General features: G+C 40.1%; 2 protein-coding genes across 2 annotated transcripts; one reads left to right on the forward strand and one right to left on the reverse strand.

Annotated features, from left to right (window-relative positions):
• Positions 1-65: 65 nt before the first annotated feature.
• coil (coilin p80) lies at positions 66-6,605 on the reverse strand. The gene is made up of 7 exons (XM_030141572.1): positions 6,325-6,605; positions 3,904-5,026; positions 3,741-3,830; positions 2,349-2,396; positions 2,180-2,249; positions 1,867-1,955; positions 66-378 (listed from the first exon to the last, which is right to left on the reverse strand). Exons 1-7 carry the CDS (start codon positions 6,573-6,575, stop codon positions 331-333), a joined length of 1,719 nt encoding a protein of 572 aa, XP_029997432.1. The 5' UTR covers positions 6,576-6,605; the 3' UTR covers positions 66-330.
• Positions 6,606-12,743: 6,138 nt separating this feature from the next.
• scpep1 (serine carboxypeptidase 1) lies at positions 12,744-18,634 on the forward strand. The gene is made up of 13 exons (XM_030141588.1): positions 12,744-12,887; positions 13,091-13,218; positions 14,507-14,596; positions 14,695-14,850; positions 15,335-15,409; positions 15,794-15,866; positions 17,119-17,156; positions 17,279-17,407; positions 17,559-17,646; positions 17,718-17,831; positions 17,928-18,065; positions 18,150-18,313; positions 18,406-18,634. The coding sequence occupies exons 1-13, from the start codon at positions 12,830-12,832 to the stop codon at positions 18,469-18,471; spliced, it is 1,317 nt and encodes a 438-aa protein (XP_029997448.1). The 5' UTR covers positions 12,744-12,829; the 3' UTR covers positions 18,472-18,634.
• The last annotated feature ends 19 nt before the right edge of the window (positions 18,635-18,653 follow it).

Below are 18,653 nucleotides of genomic sequence, written 5' to 3' on the forward strand. Positions count from 1 at the left end.
GAAAATATCATGCAGTAATTAGCTGTTGTCCCCACTGGAGAAACACTGTATACACTTTCCCTTATAGTCAAAGCCAAGGGCTAAGTATTTTATTAGAAAAAGTATTTTTACAGAATAGAATTACAGTCATATCTCTGTACAAAAAATAAAACCATTATCTTTTCATACTGGAAACCATTCAACTTACATTAAAAAAAAAAAAAAAAAGCATCTCAATATTCATTATAAATACAACCCACACAATGTAAAGCTGCAGCTCATCTTTCCAACTTTGTAGTCACTTTCCATGTGATGTAGTTGTGTAAGAGTGATGCAACCGTTGCGTCCGTTTTAAATGATGAGTCTTGGTTCGAGGAGGGCGTCCCAACGCTCCGTTACCTGCGTCAACAAAGTAAATACTGGCATGTTATTACATTTATAATTATACCAGCTTAAAATATCAGCACACAAAGTACTACTACTCCTACAAATCATTTGTACTGGCACATGTCATGTCTGAAATTACACTGTCTCTTGTGTTCTCTTACTGATTCAGTGAAATGAGAGGTTCGTACCTGGACGGACTGTGTTTTCATTTACTAACTGTCACCTTCAGTGGGTGGCGAGTGTCAACTGTATGTTCTTCCACATCAGAGATTTACGTCTGTTAGGTAAGTGTATTAATTATATTTTTGATCTTTGAAGTTACATTTTTATGAACTGCAGCACTTATTTTGGACAGGTAGTTATTGATATGTTGGTTATATGGAGCCTATGTGGAAGAGCACCGTAGACCCCTTTGGAGACTTTGAAGGAAAGGTACTGAAACCTGGTACTAAATGACTGGAGACTGGAGTATCGATAAACTCAGACGTTATCTGTTTCCTCAGTGGTACTAGACACAGAAAAATAGGTCTTCCGTACATTATAACAACATAAAAGGTGATTTGTATTTTTTACTCATTAACTTCTGTGATTTTCAGTCCTGATGAGACCTGAGACCAACTAAACTTTAAAATGATGAGTAAAAGACTGTTTTCTTTTACAGTAAACAATTTTTGATTTATTTCACATAATTATCATTACAAAATCAGATTCTATGACAATAATCAGTTCAAAATAATGCTGTTGCACTTTCCTACTAAAGAATATTGATTATATAAACCTACGCTAGAACAGAGAAAATAAAGCAAATAATTCTGCTCACAACTGTAACTCTGACACTAATAAAAATCTATATCATAATAATGGAAGGTCTCAGAGCCTCTGTGTGTGTGTGCACGCGCGCGCACGCATCGGTGTGATTCTGACAAATTGAGACATTTTTACCTGGCCAATTTGGTACCTACAGTTGAGGAATAGTCCCATCTCCCCATTAAATATCTCAGCAAGTTGATAGGACCAATATTCTTGGAGATATTGGTTATTCTAGAATACAATTTCCTTATAATCACAGAAGCGCAGTACCACGCTGCATGATGAGAAATGAAGTTAAAAACAGGAACGCTGCATTTACTCCCGCAGTCCTGACATAGGGCTTCCCTAATGCAAATGACAAATGGCATGGAATAACGAATGACCACTAGGGTTAGGGGTTGGGGTTAGGGTTAGGGGTTAGGGTTAAGTCATTCATTATTCCATGCCATTTGTCATTTGGATTAGGGAGGCCCCCCAACATATTGGTATTGACATTGGTGCCTGCGGCCATACAGCCTGTGCGTACCTTGTGTGCACTGAGTGACATTTGAGAGAGAGAGAGACACCGATAGATGTAGAGAGATAGGTAAGGTACGTCCCAGCACTTATGGAGTACTCCCACCAAATGCCCCTCATTTCTTTTTTTAAATTAATGAATAATCAATAATACAATAAGTTCATATGGCTTACCCGGGAGCTTCTGGCCACAGCATACTCCACTCTCTCTGAACCATCAGGGTTTTGATAAACTAGGTCAAACTTTCCAGGCTCTACAGGAGCTGAGAAATGAATATAGGGATAACAATTGTTACAAAAAGCATTAAAAGTATAAAGTTCCTGCTTTGTGAAATAGTATACATGCAGTTTAGACAGTGTCCCATTCCCTGACTCTGTGTGTTACATTATGTGTGACTGTGATGAATTAATAAGTGTCAGATTCATTGTTAATAAGAGCTGACCAACTAGACCAACTTTCACACAGCAACAGTGGAATGATCCGTACCGGGAGAGGCGCTTAGGAGTTCCAGTTCAATTTGTTTGGTGGTTGGGTCAAAACTTACAATCTTTGCCTCCTAAAAATGTACAGTAACACAGAAGGTCAGAGGTATAAAATGAAGAATTCAGCGTGTTTGTTGTGTGGCTCAGATTGTACAGAGCAGCAGTGCACTCACTTTATATTCTGAAACCTCAGGTGTGTAGTTCTCAGTCAGCTCCAGCAGCTATGAAACCGTACAGGGACACAAAGTTAGAAAACAAAACACAATAAAAAACAAACTACTGTGTAAAAGTTTTAGGCGACCTTTAGATTTGATGTTTTTGCAGCATTGAAATGAACATGCATATTTATTTCTTAGTCTCTTTTCTTCAGATACAAAAAAATACAGGAAATATGTGCACAGCCTTAAAAGATGTGCAAAAAACAGAACTAAATGGATTCTAAAGGTTAGTATCAGGGTCAGTGTTTAGTGTGACCCCTGACCCCATGACAAGAAGCAGCAAAAACCATTAGAAACATCTGGCATGTGTTGAACGCAACCGTGAATAAAAAAAATCAGAAAGTGAGTCTCAAAAATTTCATATTGTCTGAACAAAAGGATTAAAGACATGTTAAGTGTAAAAGGAGGGTCACACTAAATATGGCCACTTTGGTTTATAGAAGCTGTTTTTTTTTTTTGTTTTTTTTTTTTCACTGAAACTTTTGTTTTTACTGCTGTACATACTACAGTAAAGTTGTATGTATGCCTAGCAGTAAAAATTTCAATCTATTTCAGTCCTTAAAAAAAGACAGTTTCGTGTGCAGTGTCTCTTTAACGCTGGATATCACCTGTTACAAAACAGAAAAAAAGCTGAAGAGGAGGAAGTCTGCTCTGAGCTACTAAACGTGACATGGACAACATGGACCTGCTCCCTCTGTTCGTAATGAACAAAGCATTTTTTTTTTTTTTTTTTTTTTTTTTTTTGTTAAATTGTACACACTAATAAAAACATAATTGTTCACAGCATAGTTAGATAGCCTGTCCAAAACAAAGTCCCTCACTTCAATATATTGTTGGATCACTTTTAGTTTCAATTACAGCATGAATTCACTGTCATTGTTTCAATAAGCAAATGCAATGTCACAACATTTATTTTCATCATTTTATGGAAACATAATGTTACTGAAACCAGCTCTGACCAATGGAACCAACCCTAAATCAGAACACTGATCCCCACAGGCTTGGACTGTAGGCACTAGGCATGATGGGTAATCATTTCATCTACCTCTGGAACAGGGTCAATCTGAATTTATTAGCCCTCATGACCTTTATCCATCTAAACAATACAGTCTAATCTGTATGCTCTTTATCAAACTGATAGATGTTTCAGAAATGAGAGGATATTACATCAGTTAAAGAACATGTGAATCAGTGCAGTAATTATCCGATGGAAGGATCTGAACTATGTGTTAAATCTTTGTGGGGACTTTTTCAAAAATTAGGGCTCCTTGATCTTACACACTGGACCTTCAAAGAAACAATCTAATAATAATAATAATACACATCCTGTAGTCGGACCTGACTTACCATGAATGCAATATTCTGTCCCACCTGTGGGGGGGCGGCAAGCAGCGGCATGGAGCTGTAGTCCCGTTTAGGGGCAGTCTGTTCACCATTCTACAAAGAGACACATGTGATGAAGATGATGTGACTGGACCAAGGCTGGGATGGTGCTGAGGCTGAGACCCACCTGAAGGACCACCGATACGTTGGTCTGAGAATCACCGCTGAATGACTGACCATCGTCTCCACAGTAGCTGAACTCAAAGCCACACCCTCTGAAGGCCCCTCCTCGACCCCGCCCCTGCCTGGCTTTTCCCCTCCCTCGGCCTTGCCACGGTGGCAGCCCACCTGCACCACCACCACCCAGCTGCTGTACAGGACGGCGGATGACCAGGTTGATTTCCTCCTCACTGTTTGAGTCTGGAGGCAGAGCAGCCGGATCCTGAACACAGGTTGTGGATTGAAAGCTCATGTTTATTTCCCCATTTGCCACCGCAGCAGTTAACGGTGTATTTATTGGTGTTTTTTTGTTGCTGACAGCCTCATTGGAGGAAGAGTCTGAGTCCGAAGAGGATGATGACAAAGGGGGAGCTTTTTTAGCAGTGGGGTTGCTGTTTGGAGGCTTCTTGGAGACATCAGGGGTTTTTGCTGGTGGTTTTGGGGTAGGTGTTTTTTTGGGAGGTACATCCTCCTCACTGCTGCTGCTGGATTCAGAAGAGGAGACATTCTGTTTCCTCAGCTGTGTCACTGGAGGCTTTTTAATGCTTTTACTTTGCTCTGCAACATTGACTGGGGTTTTTTTGGCTGTTAGAGGTGGTTTTGATGGAGCAGCAGGGGTCTTTGTAGGTGGTTTTAGGGTAAGTGTTTTTTTGGGAGGTACATCCTCCTCACTGCTGCTGCTGGATTCAGAGGAGGAGACATTCTGTTTCCTCAGCTGCGTCACTGGAGGCTTTTTAATGCTTTTACTTCGCTCCTCAACTGGGGTTTTTTTGGCTGTTAGAGCTGGTGCTGAGGGAGCAGCAGAGGCCGTTTCCTCTGGTTCTTTCTTTTTCTTCTTCTCTTTGTGCTTCTTCTTCTTCTTCTCCTCCTCCTCACTTAATGCCTGCTGCTCTCCATCCTTCTTGGGGCTCTCCTTATGTTTTTTCCTCTTCTTTTTCTTCAATTCAAAACCATTTTCCACCTCAGTTTTTCTTTTCTCTTCTTCATTTTCATCCTCTGCTTCGGGTCTCCGTCTCTTTCTGCCATTTTCCTTTAATGACCCTGGTGATGGGCTGTGTCCTGTTAACTGGGGAACACTGTCCACCTTCACCCTGGTAAGCAGGAGCACATCATTAAAGGAAGGACATATTATGACAACCTGAAAACCTGCTCCGTTTACAAGTGTTTTTATAATGCTACAAAAAATGGCTCCTAGATAACCAGCACTGCAAACACTAATATGCATTCTAGTGTCTATGGCAAAGACTCCAGTCTGGTCAAACAAATCAAGTACTGTACTAATCTCTGCACACATGTATTGTATAAACTGTCTTGGTTAGTTCTACTACAGTTTTTAGCCCAATAGTTTTTACTTGTACTTTATTCTATGTCTGGTTTGTAATTGCACAATTAGCTTATTTATTTATTTATTCTTCTTGCTCTCTTTTTTGTTCTTCTCTTTTCTCCTTCTCATTCTATCTTTTATATCTTATTCTTGATCTAGGGAAGTTAGTGCATTTTTAGCATGTATTGTATGAATTGAATGTATTTTATGTATTTGGCTGAAGCTGTTCAATCTGAGCAGACTTTCCCATATCTATCATTTTTAACAGTTTTCTTCCAGTATATTATGACTTTGTAATCTCAGTCATGTTTGTTATGTTAGTCGTTTGTCCAGGACTACAGATGGAAATTAGCTTTTCTGCTAAAGCTGGTGCATGCATCTTGTTCTTTGTAACTAATGCCAATACACACTGTCCTGCAACTAAATAAATAAATACAAATACAAAATGACCAACACTGACGAGAATTTCATCTCTATCCAAACACTTACGGACGTGAATGGCCATTATTTGTAACTGTCTTTAATATTAATGTATATTTATCAAATCTGGGACATATAGAAACATGTAGTCTGACAGATTGATAGCACCGATATTAACACCCCCACAGTGGATCAAACCATGCCCTTCTCTGCCCACGTGACCAAGTGTGGCATAAAATACGGACCTTGTAAAATTTGGACCTATTTGGAATTTGCGCACGCGCGCGGGTGTTAGGGTTAGGGGTCTAGGGGTAACTACTAAACAACACGCAGACAAATTAGGGGTCTTTTGCACGTGTAGTAGATCTAAAATATGTACCTCGGATTTTCACGCGTGCGCAAAATCGACAGGGGTACAAATTTTATAGGGGTCTATATTTTATCCCACACCGGCGTTAACCTAATGTTGCATCTACTGAGTGATCACAGCACAGGATCCAATGGAAAAAAGTTAGCAAGCAAGCAAATGTAGTGATGAAAAAAGTTAGCAAGCTAGCAAATGTAGTAATGTGAATGACTACTGTGACCACATGAATCCATTCAGTGTGTATTACTTTGGGGTGTCTTTTAAGAACCATCGCTCACCTGACGCAGTCATTGTCCCGGACCACGTAGATACTCTCGGTGTGCGGCAGGTAACAGTCTTCCACGAACAGGCAGAGGATGCTCCTGCGGCTCAGCTCAAACTTCTGCCGGATCAAACTCTCTAAATCCGACACCACGCGGCACATATTTAGGTCCACGAGCAGCCAGCACATGCGGCTGCAAACAGCAGCCGGTGGCGCATAATCAAAGTGTAAGCGCACGCGGATGAAATTGTTACTGTGGGCAGCCATGACAGTTCAGCTCCAGCCGCTGCTACCGGCGACTCTCAACAGGAAACGGGTTTCCGGTAGATTTTCAGAATAGAGCTGCCTACATTTGTGTCCAAAAACTAAATAAATTAAATTAAATTAAATTTTAAAAAAAATTAAAACAGACTATTAAGCAGATATTTTTATTACCCTATTACCATCCCATTATTTAAAGTGTTATTCAGAAATTCTCGGACATTTTATTAAAAAATGATTAAATTACCGGTATACTGGTTTTACAATAGATTCTACTCTGTGGCATAGTGAATTATACATTAAAATAATAGGACAACAGTTCGCACAGATCCCCAGTACAGATGAATAATGAGATAGTATTCAAAATTACACACCTACATTAAAACTGCATTGAAATGATACATAACCGCATGAAAAAATAGAATTGGAACCAAATCGTTATGATTTTATGGTGTATACTTTTATTTTGAGGAACACACTTTCAGTCGGAAGTCGTAGAGTAACGGACTCATTGAAAGCAACGTCCTCTGCTGGAGCGGAGGAAATTTCAGGCGTTGACATTGGGGCCTTTTTGTTTAGTAATTATTCATGCAAACCGGTGCTTCTCAGTCTGGACAACAGGTGTGGAGCAAAAAGGAGAAAAAGGCTGATATTCTGTTATTATTTTCATTCTCCAGCGTCCACCCCCTCCACACACACGCATACCCCACTCACGCACACACTTTTAGTTTTCCCCCCTCATATCACAAATGACTGAAATGTGCAGTTTTAACCAAGACAGAAACATTTAGTTCTGGTTAGTATATTTTAAATTCATTTCCGTTTCATCCTTGGGTTAGGCTGCTTTAAATGCATTTTTTTCTTTAATCACAGTGTTCTTGTTTCAGATCATTATAATCATTACATGTATTCTTTATTATTTGCTTTAAATACTTTTTTAAATGAAATTTAGCATTTGTTTTATATTGTTTATTTCACTATTTCTTTCTCGTGTCTTTACAAAAAAACTTCCATTATGATAAATATTCCCAGTTAAAGAATGACTGAAAACATTTTATTTATTTGTTTGTATTAGTAATATGTACACATTATGAAAACCATGTCTGTGATGTGATGAGGAAAAATATCTCCTTTCTACATTGCTTATTACTGTTAACTTCATATAAGCTGGTTGGTACACTATATGCATCAATTTTGATGATTTTATTTTACATGTTATTGATGACCACACACTAAACTAAACTAAACTAAACTAAACAATGCCATCAAACTTGAATAGACAAGATTAGGCATTTATATAAATATTAATACATAATAATAATAATATAAATACAAAAACTGAAGTGTGACTTTTTGTTTTGTTTTACTAATGTCACACATGCAGGTTCTGCATGCAAGACACACAGATGTCTTTTTTGTCCCGGATTTCCAGCATGAAAACCTCCATGTCTTTTATCTTCTCAAAAGAGAAGAGGGGAGCCTGGATTTTGTCTTCATCCATGTCATATTGATGAAGCAGAGGATTCATGAACAGGTCCGGCACTGTGATGGCCACCACTACATTATCCTCGTCCATACTGAGAATTTGTGGTGGGATAACCTTTGCAGCAAAGTAGTGTTGGTTTTGCTTCACCCACTCCCAGGCCACCAGAATGTCTCATCACTGGCGAGTCCTTTGTGCAAAATGAAAAGGAATTCCAGTAATAATAAGATTAGTCACGTGCTCCTTCTTGACTCTTTTTTGAAACTGTAAAACTAAATAAATAAACAAACAATTGAAAAGCAAAACATAAACATTCACTGGAGCCTACATACATGTCTTTTCGTTGTTTGGCTGCCCTCCACTGTGTCTGGCTCTGTTGTGGTGGGCTCTGTTTGTGGGACCTCTGTTGTGTCTGGTTCTGGGGTGAATTGACTTGGAAGAAAAAATGACAAAATAGATTATGTTTTCCAGGATATATTCTTCGGTACATATATAACAAATTCCCTGTGTACTGGGAATGCACATCATGTAGATTTCCTCCAAAGTATAGGTGTCCATACCATGCCAGAGGAAATGCCTGAAGTAGCCTAAGTGTTGGCACCACCACCTCCTGATTACAGGCATGTCAGACTGATAATAGATAGAAAGGGAAAATTGAAAATCTTTATCATAAAATTTCAACCAATCTTATAGTCCATTTTTTCTTCAACAAATAACAAATAATTAATAAAAACTCACTGGAGCAAAATCAAAAGGCATTTCCAGGGTCATATATAGGGCATACTGAAAAACAAAATACAAACTCCAATGTTACATTAACAAAGGTGGATTTAGAATGCACAAAACCATAGCATTACAACTGTAAGACCACTGACCATCATCATGTATACCCCCCAGTCATTCCCTCCCCACTGCAGTGGTGCACCCTGTCAAGAAATTAGAACACATATGGTGTTCTCTATAGTTATTCTATGATGATGTTCCACAGCAGATAATAAAGGTTTATGAGCAAAGAAGTTAAAAAGCTGCACCTTCAACTGACTCAGTCACAGTGGTCCGATGGCTTGGTGATATCTGATGTTTGTTTGTGTTTTCTACTAATGTGGACCTTCAAGTTCTTTTTATTTAGTTTAATGGCACAGTGGTTGCAGGTCACTATCACTTGCTTGCGGACACGAGATCGCCCTGATGACGACGACGATGCTGCTAGCCGAGGTGACGGAGGAGTTTCCTGAGTTGCTGGCAGAGGTGATGGAGGAGGAGCTGCCTGAGCTGCTGGCAGAGGTGATGGAGGAGGAGTTGCCTGAGCTGCTGGTGATGGGGATGGTGGAGGAGCTGCGTGAACTGCTGGTGATGGGGATGGTGGAGGAGCTGCTTGAGCTGCTGGTGATGGGGATGGTGGAGGAGCTGCCTGAGCTGCTGGTGACGGGGATGGTGGAGGAGCTGCCTGAGCTGCTGGTGACGGGGATGGTGGAGGAGCTGCTTGAGCTGCTGGTGATGGGGATGGTGGAGGAGCTGCCTGAGCTGCTGGCGATGGGGATGGTGGCGGTAACCTCTTTTTACATTGACCTAAATGTCTGATTAAAGCCATTCTCTGGAGTATTGTTGATGAACAATAACAACAGTGAAAATGTGCCACTTCTCTGCAGCCCAGGTTGCATTTAACAATGACAAAATCTGAAATGGAAAAAAGAACAGATTTAATCAACTGTCTTGTGTACAGTGATACTTCATGCAATGTAGTACAACAGACTGCACCCCATAACAGCCCTAACTTAGAGATTGTCTTCCCCTTTGTGAAAAGTTCTTGTCTTAAATTTTTCCTTATTTATTGCTAATAAAAACAAAGAAAAATAACTAACTGACATAACATACACTTCTACATATTCATATTGGCAAATAACATAGCCTGTTTTGATTGAAGGTTTGTGAAGGAATGACAAGACACGGCCGACAGCACTGCTATCCTGGTCCACTCTCTTGTCACCTACTGCCTGGATTACTGCAACTCACTTCTCACCAGTCTCCCCCTCAAGTCTCTATGCAAATTACATGTTCAAAATGCTGCAGCCAGGATCATCACCAGGACACCCTTTTTCCATCATATCACCCCAGTTCTCCAGCAGCTTCACTTGTTCCCTCACACCGAATCACATCTAAAAACCTGACTGAACTTCTCCACATCAACACACCCAGCTGAACTCTAAGATCATCATTCCTCAGCCTCACCATCCCTCCTGCCTGCATGTCCCCCATGGGGTCCAAGGCCTTCAGCAATTCCGCACCCTACCTCTGGAATTCCCTCCCATCTAAAATCCGAAATATTTACAGTTTGACTAGTTTTAAATCTCAACTCAAAACCCACCTGTTCCTTCAACCATACCCACCCTGACTGTCTCTCTGCCCAAGATGTTTATCTTATGTATCCATTTTTATCCTTTTTTTCCTTCTAGTTTTTAAATATTTCTTGCTGTTTTAAATGTTTTTTTTTTAACCTTTACTTTTACTTCTTTACTGTTTATACCCTGTTTTTAACCATGTTTTACTTTGTACAGTGTCCTTGGGTGTTTAGAAAGGTACCTATAAATAAAATGTATTCGACATGCAAACAACAGAAGGGTTCATACAGTTTCAAACATCACTGTGTGGGAGATGGGCACATACACACACCCAGTAACAAAACTAACTTGAGAATCTTGAAATAATTCATACACACCTTCGTGTTTCACAGCAATGTTGACATGATTCTCTGTGTGGTACTTCACCTTGTAAAATTCGGCAAATGCCATTTTACAAAAGATGCAGTGATAGCTGCTGCAGCAGACTGTGCATCTCTTGAGAGACAGAAGGGGATCCTGCCCTCTCCTTAGTATTGTCTGATGTATCTGTGCAGGTCAAACACACACAAGCACACAAATCAACTAATAGGTAAAAAAAAAAAAAAAGTTGCAATAAGTTCTCATAACACACACATATGCTGAAAGCTGCCATAGGTTTTGTTCATTTCTGTAGAGTTTTTCAAGTGCATTGTTTAGTGGTGAAGTACCTGTTGTGCTGAAGTCTACTCCCTGCCGAAAACTGCTCCCCGTTCCGAAATCAGCCATGGAGAGGACAATGTGCATCAAATTCACCCTGTCACAACTTTTTTTCCTTTCTGACTGTAGGGTATGAAATTAATTGTGAATTATTCAACCTCTTAATACCATCATAGCTGTGTAGCAATTAAGTAATGAATAATGTTGTAAGATATTGCAATTATGTTCTTTTATCTGGTTAATATTAAAGAATGTGCAAACTGTAAGGCAGGGGTATCAAACTCATTTTAGTTCACGGGCCAGATTCAGCTAAATCTGATCTGAAGTGGGCTGAACCAGTAAAATAATAATATATAAATGATGTCAACTTCAAATTTTTCTCTATGTGTTAGGGTGAAAAAAGTTAATTTACATTATGAAAAGGTTTACATCTCCAAACTATCCTTTCAAAAGATGTGAATAACATGAACTAAAAAAAAAAAAAAGTATGATTTTTATCAATTTTCTGCCTCAGTTTATTATTTACACATGTACATTATAACGTACAGATCACAGTGGATCTACAAATACACAAAACATTGAGTACCAGGCAGAATATTGCTAAAATTGTACTTACTTCTCTTAAGACATTTCAGGTTATTCACATTTTTGGCGAAATTAAACTTTGTTTTAGTGTAAATACATGAAAATATTTACATTTACAAAGAGAAACATTTGAAGTTGACATTATTTATATGTTATTATGATAGTATTTTACTGGTCCTGCCCACTTGAGATTGAATTGGTCTGAATGTGGAACCTGAATTAAAAGGACTGTTAATATTTTAGTGTAATTTTTGCATTTCACAAATTTATTCCAAGGGCCGGACTGGACCCTTTGGCGGGCCGGATTTGGCCCCCGGGCCACATGTTTGACATCTGTGCAGTAAGGCATATAAAACTTTCAAAAGTTAATTCTTAGATACACAACACACAATATGACAGTAAAAGCAGATACTGCTGAAAACTACATCACCCGCAGCTAGGAATGCAGTTTTCGGCACGGAGGAGAATTCGGCAGCAGATATTGCCGAAAACTGCATCCCCCATTACAATAAGCTTGTGAAGCTACAAGAGTGAAATGACTTCAGCAACTCACATTTGGAGCTTTTCTGGTGTAACAGGGTGAATTTGGTGCCCTTAGTCCCCTTCATGGCTTATTTAAGAAGGGGGAGCTGTTTTCGGCAGCTGCTGCGTGATGCAGTTTTCGGCAGGGAGTAGAATTCGGCACAACAGTTGCTACCATACTGGCTACGTTAGCATGTATTTACTGCCTAATTTACAGCACGTAATGCATGATAAACATTTCAAAAATAACTTAATGCTTATATTGATATAACGAGATATATGTAGGAAAACATTTTAAACACTTAATTATGTTTATGTTACATTGGGTTACTTACAGCCATAAAGTTGAAGCTGAGTTTTCCTCCTCTTTGGGTCTGAAGTTCAACCCTTTCCAGTTGGTCGAATCTACCGCTGCTGGTTCTCTGGAAGTCTATCAATGGGCCTGACTGAACCAATGGACTCAACCGAGGGAGGGATTGAACCTGGTTCAATGGTCGCCACTGAGCCGGGGTGGTTCTGCAGCCAGCACAGTGTAACGGAACTAGACGCGCTGGTGGGTCAGCTGACCTGGGGTGTGGTCATGTGACTATCCGTGGACCTGAATCTGCGGAATCTAAACTCAGTCCGCAGCAACAATGGGCCGGTTCCAGACTTCCGCGGTGTTGTTTTTCTTCGGGTTTCTCCTCCATAAAGGTAGGATTTATTTTGTTTTAACAGAACCTTTGTGTCAGACTAAAGCTGATCCGACTGGACTCAACCTGAAACCGAAAATAACATGAGGTGCATTAACTGTGTCCGTCTGTCACAGTTTCACTTCTGTAGTTTGGGTTCTTTGTCTGAATAGTTTTGTAACTGAACTCCAGATGAATCCAGTGGATGTAATTTGGTCTTTGCAGGACTCCCCAGTCCCGGGTCGGGGACCACAGAGGTGTGGGACTATGTGGAGGTGCGACCCGGGGCCCACATGTTCTGGTGGCTCTACTCAGCTGACAGCCCGGATCTGCCCCTGGTCATGTGGCTGCAGGTATGGACACCCCACGGACACGGAGAGTCACAGCAGCCTCCGTGGAGGACAGATGCTGTCACGGCTCTCACAGAGTTTGACATACACACACATATTTATATATATATATATATATATATATATATATATATATATATATATATATATATATATATATATCACAGTTCTCTGAGTTTGTGGACTCTCATCTCAGTATTAACTAAATGTCAGTGAAAAGGTAAAGAGGCTCAGACAAATGTTCACCCTCGGTGGAAACTGGAAAACCCAGAGTAGTGTGACTGCATGAGTAACTGTGGGGTTGTGTGTATTTTTAACTACACAAGAGGAAACAGGTCAAGATGTTTAACGGTGTACATTCACAACAGGATCTGATGTCAAATACTAAATGGTTATAAGAAACTCTAACGTCACTGTGAACACACAAATGGTAATAATAGATAAAATAATAGATATTAGAAGGTACATTTTCTTTCAGATGTTGGTTCATGTACAAAAGGTAAATGTGAATAAATGCAGTAGAAACAGATTTAGTGAATTATATGTATATTCATCTGTTAAACATTTACTCATTTAACTCAAGAAATAAACAGAAATGATTAATTTGATGGAAACAACAAAATAGCAACAGTGGAACAAATGTTTGACAAAGACCTGTTTGAAACAGTGTTATGTGATCCAGGCTAAAGGTTCAGTTCAGGAGACAAAAGCTAAAAGCAGCCTCTGGTGTAATAGCCTGATGAATCTGCAGCTCGGGAACTATGTTACTGTTTTAACCTGGATGATAATGATGGTGAACCAAAACTAGCAGATGAAAATGGATGGACATTTGGAGGGAAACCTGTCTAATCTATACAGCTCACTATTTATTGGTAATCCCTAAATTCTGTGTAAAGGAAATTCTAAAAAATTATTTGGAACACACTGTTACACACTATCACAGACATTAGAAAATAGTTTCTGAAAACCAGCACTGTGCATAATGTAGTATGCATGGGAAGTTAAACGCATGTAAAACACCACCTTTAATGTTTGTTGACATTCAAGTACAGCAAAGGTTCAGTATTTGAAATGTAGAAAATAGAGCAAAAATAACCAGAGAATATGAGATAAAGAACTGAAAATTGTGTTTTTAGACAGAGTAGTGGAGGGTGAGGCAAGGAGTTTTTCACTTGATTGTAATCTGTATCTTGAACACTAGATGGCATTAAATATCACACACCAAACCTTTAAACAGCCCTGTTTGTCCTAATATTTGGACCTGCTCAGATCTTTCCCTATATGTACATAGGGTGGACCAGGAGGATCAGGAAGTGGATTTGGAAACTTCGAGGAGATTGGTCCTTTAAATAGGGATCTACAGCCCAGAAACACTAGTTGGGTGAGTAGCTCTATGTCCTTTTTGTTAACACATACCTTCCCGCCGACTACCTCCCTGTAACCCAGCAGTGACATGTGTTTTGTGTGTGTGTCATTCAGGTGCAGGCAGCCAGTGTGTTATTTGTCGACAACCCCGTGGGCACTGGCTTCAGCTACACTGAAAGACCAGACGGATTTGCCACAGATGTGGCCACGGTGGCCTCAGACATGTTGGTCTTGCTGCAACACTTCTTTACAAAACAGGCAGAGTTTCAGGTATGTCAAGTGTGTTACCGTCCTTCACTGTAGCACAGTCATGCTAAACTCCACAAAGAGACAGGTTTATTAAACAGTAACACTGGGAGGGGTTGTTACAAAAGGCAGGAGTTGCACTTCTTTGTGATGAAAATGTAATAATCCAGTGAGTTATGTAATAACCAATGAAAAAAGATGTCTATTCCATTAAACATGTTATATTTTAGCAATCAACCAGAGTGAAACCACCATAATCTTAAATTAGACTGGTGCTATAGTTGACTGAATAAAAGTAGCAACAAGATCAGGTTTATCATATTTATTTTCCAACTACAGCCAAATTCAAATACTTCATGTCAGAAGTTGACCTGGAAAAACTTTTGCAGTATTTATGACTGAATAAAATCCTTCAAATGCAGCTACAAATAACACAGTGTTTCTACATAAGGTATGAGACACTCATTTGTCTGGGACACATTTGCGAGGATGTGTTTATTCTGTGCAGAGTGTCCCCTTCTACATCTTCTCTGAATCCTACGGAGGAAAGATGGCCGCCGTTATCTCCTTGGAACTCACCAAGGTGAGTCTGACACTTGTGATATCACTTCTGTTTTTTCAGTCCTCTTTCAGTCAGTGTTTCTTACTGATGCTGTTTAAAGGGTTAAACACTCACATGATGCATGACTAATCTGTACATCAGCATTTTTTCTACAGAAACAGAAATATTATTTTTCAGCAGAAAAACTCATGGCATTATAGTTTCAAATTGAAAAATGTGTTTTCTCAAAAGAAATGAAAGATTAAAATTATAATTATTCTATTATATGGTGTTATTGTCATGAGCCCATGCCTTTATTGGACCACCAGCCACCAGGGAAAGTGAAGTTTTGTATATTATCTCATTGAACTGTTGAGACGCTGCTGTGGCTTTGTTTGATTCCATGTCTGTCTGTTGTTTTTCGAGGCCATAACCAAAGGGACGGTCAAATGTAACTTTGCTGGTGTCGCACTTGGAGACTCATGGATTTCCCCACTGGGTCAGTATCACTTCAGACATTGTGTACACAACCCCTCCAGTAAGATGTCTCCATCTGAAAGTTCCCTTCAGAGATGTCTGTGACAATGAATGAGGCCACATTTCCACAGGTTTTGAACAGAATCGTTCTAATCAATGATCTGTCAAGGACAGTGCACAAACACAACAAACCACAATTTTTATTCTTCAGTTTTTTTTTATCTCTCAGTTTGTTTGTTTTTTACTTATTATTTGTTCTTGTGAAACCAACCTGCATCTTCTTTTTTTGTGTCACTGTCTAGCCTTAAGCACAGTTGTTATTCACACTTTCAAACCTACTTCATGTGGCTCAGACTTTCCACTTTGATCCAAACCATGTTTTTGGTGTAGAGGCTTAACTGGTACCAAGAGCATGCTGCTTATGGAATTCTCTGCCAACCCACATCTTCCCACTAGAACCATACATAGTCGAATTTAAGAAAAATGTTAATGATTATTTATCTAATTCAGTCAAACTAAGTAAAGTAATGTATCAAATAAAATGAAATTTAACTTTAGCTTAATGGACCGCTTTTCATTCGAAATTATGGCAACGTTAGGTCCTGCAAAGTATTAGAAAAAAAACCAAAAACAACTGTGGTTCAGTTCATCTATAGGGTGAAAACACGCTTTGGATAGTTTGGACCACCGGCAGAAAATTTTTAAAAGGCCAACGTCACCAAAAAGAAGAAGGTAGAACAACATCCTGATAAGAGTCCGTCTGTAAAGGGAAACTGTGAACATAGACAATGATCATGGGACAAACCAGTTCAGACCAAATGTTTACAATGTAAATACATGGACCTGGTTTGAGACCTAGGTTTGTACTTTCGGATGTAAAGAAATGCCCTAAATCCAGTCAGCCTTCACCATTTAGGTTCTAACTGTGAAACAATGTTTTGAGTTCTGAATTTATTTTCTTCAGAATGTTCGTAACGGGTCTAAATTCAGTTTGCGACCCAGAACCAACACCGGTTCCAAGTTGGAGGAAAAAATAAGATAATAAGACGCCATAAGATGCTGCCCATGTGGTACTTCCATATATCGATTACTGGCACAGAGCATCCACGTCAGGACAAACCTTTTCAAAGTCAAAACCAATCAGTACCAACATCACCATGAGCTGATCCACCAGGCTGACCCCACATCTGTCACATTCTAGGCTGATCAGACCTTTTTAAAGAATTTATGGCCAAAGACTGCTGGCAGTAAAACTTGTTGTTGTTCCTCTTCAGACTCTGTCATGACCTGGGGTCCTTACCTCTACGTAACTGTAAGTCACCTGACATTCTACCAGCCACACATTCATGTATCTACTGTTTTGGTGAAGCTAAGCCGATCTGTGTTTGGTCTGTGTTGGTTACGTTCTAACCACCTGTTTCCTTTCCTTTCCAGTCTCTGCTGGATGATTACGGCCTGGCAGATGTAACCAAAGCAGCAGAGGCGGTGAAGGAAGCTGTGAACAACAAACAGTTTCTCAAAGCCACTGAGTTATGGTCTGTGGCCGAGACGGTGGTGGAGCAGGTGGGTCAAGGTCCCTTATCTTGACAAGAATGAGGAATGGAGTATTCATAAGACAGTTATTAAATAAAGAAGAAAAAAAAGCCAAGTTGTCCATGCTTGATGCCGTCAGGGTTACTATTCTTACATGTAGTCTGATTTGGTTTAATGTCAGAACACCAATGGAGTCAACTTCTACAACATCCTCACCCAAGAACCTGATGATAAACGGACAAAGTCATCACCTGAAGGGGACTTTATCTGTAAGACGTAATGAGAAAAAACAACTTTAACTTGTTTTATTTACTACAAGTAACGATGGCCTTTCCACTAGTTCTGCAGATACGCCGCCACATTCAGCGTCTCCACAGTCTGTCACTGAGTGAACTGATGAACGGGCCAATCAGAAAGAAGCTGGGCATCATCCCACAGAACGTGACTTGGGGAGGTGTGGCTTCTGTTGGAACTGAGTTGTTCAAACCCATCATGAGGAGATGAGGTTGAAAGAAGCTGCTTCAGTATGTTGTCTCCCTGTTTGTTCCAGGTCAGGCTGAGGAGGTGTTCAGTAACATGGCCGGAGACTTCATGAGGCCGGTGGTGGACACTGTGGACCAGCTGCTGACCGCTGGCGTCAACGTCACCGTCTATAACGGACAGCTGGACCTCATCGTGGACACCATGGGTAACTCACTCTGCAAACCCCTACCTGTCTGTGGAAGTGTGAATACAGGGTGGATACATGAGGATATGGTGTTTTGTCTCACAGGTCAGGAGCTGTGGGTGAAGCGGCTGAAGTGGGAGGGGCTTCCTTTCTTTAACAAATTGAGGTGGACAGCCCTGGATGACCCCGCCTCCCCGGGCGCCACTGGTGCCTTCTACAAGAATTATAAGAACTTTGGCTTCTATTGGATCCTCAAAGCTGGACACATGGTAAGACACTGGATGTGTTGAATGGGGAAAAAAACCCACACAGGGTAGAATGTATAAAATGTAAACCTGACCCTCATCTGTCTCTGGTTCAGATCCCCTCGGACCAGGGGCCAATGGCGTTGCAGATGCTGAAGATGATTACCCAGCAGCAGGTCTGAAGCTCAGCGCTGATGCTGTCTGGAACGGCTCTGACAATCACACTCACCACATCATCCTTTATATTTGATTCTGCTAAATCAAACCAAATCTCGCTTGTTTTCAATGACAACCTGTGCAAATTTTAGTTGTAAAGACAATAAAGGCACTGTTTTTATAAATGTCTTGGTTGCTTGTTGTAACA

The sequence above is a fragment of the Sphaeramia orbicularis genome, chromosome 8 (genome assembly GCF_902148855.1).
Source record: "Sphaeramia orbicularis chromosome 8, fSphaOr1.1, whole genome shotgun sequence".
In the NCBI taxonomy this organism is placed as follows: Eukaryota; Metazoa; Chordata; class Actinopteri; order Kurtiformes; family Apogonidae; genus Sphaeramia; species Sphaeramia orbicularis.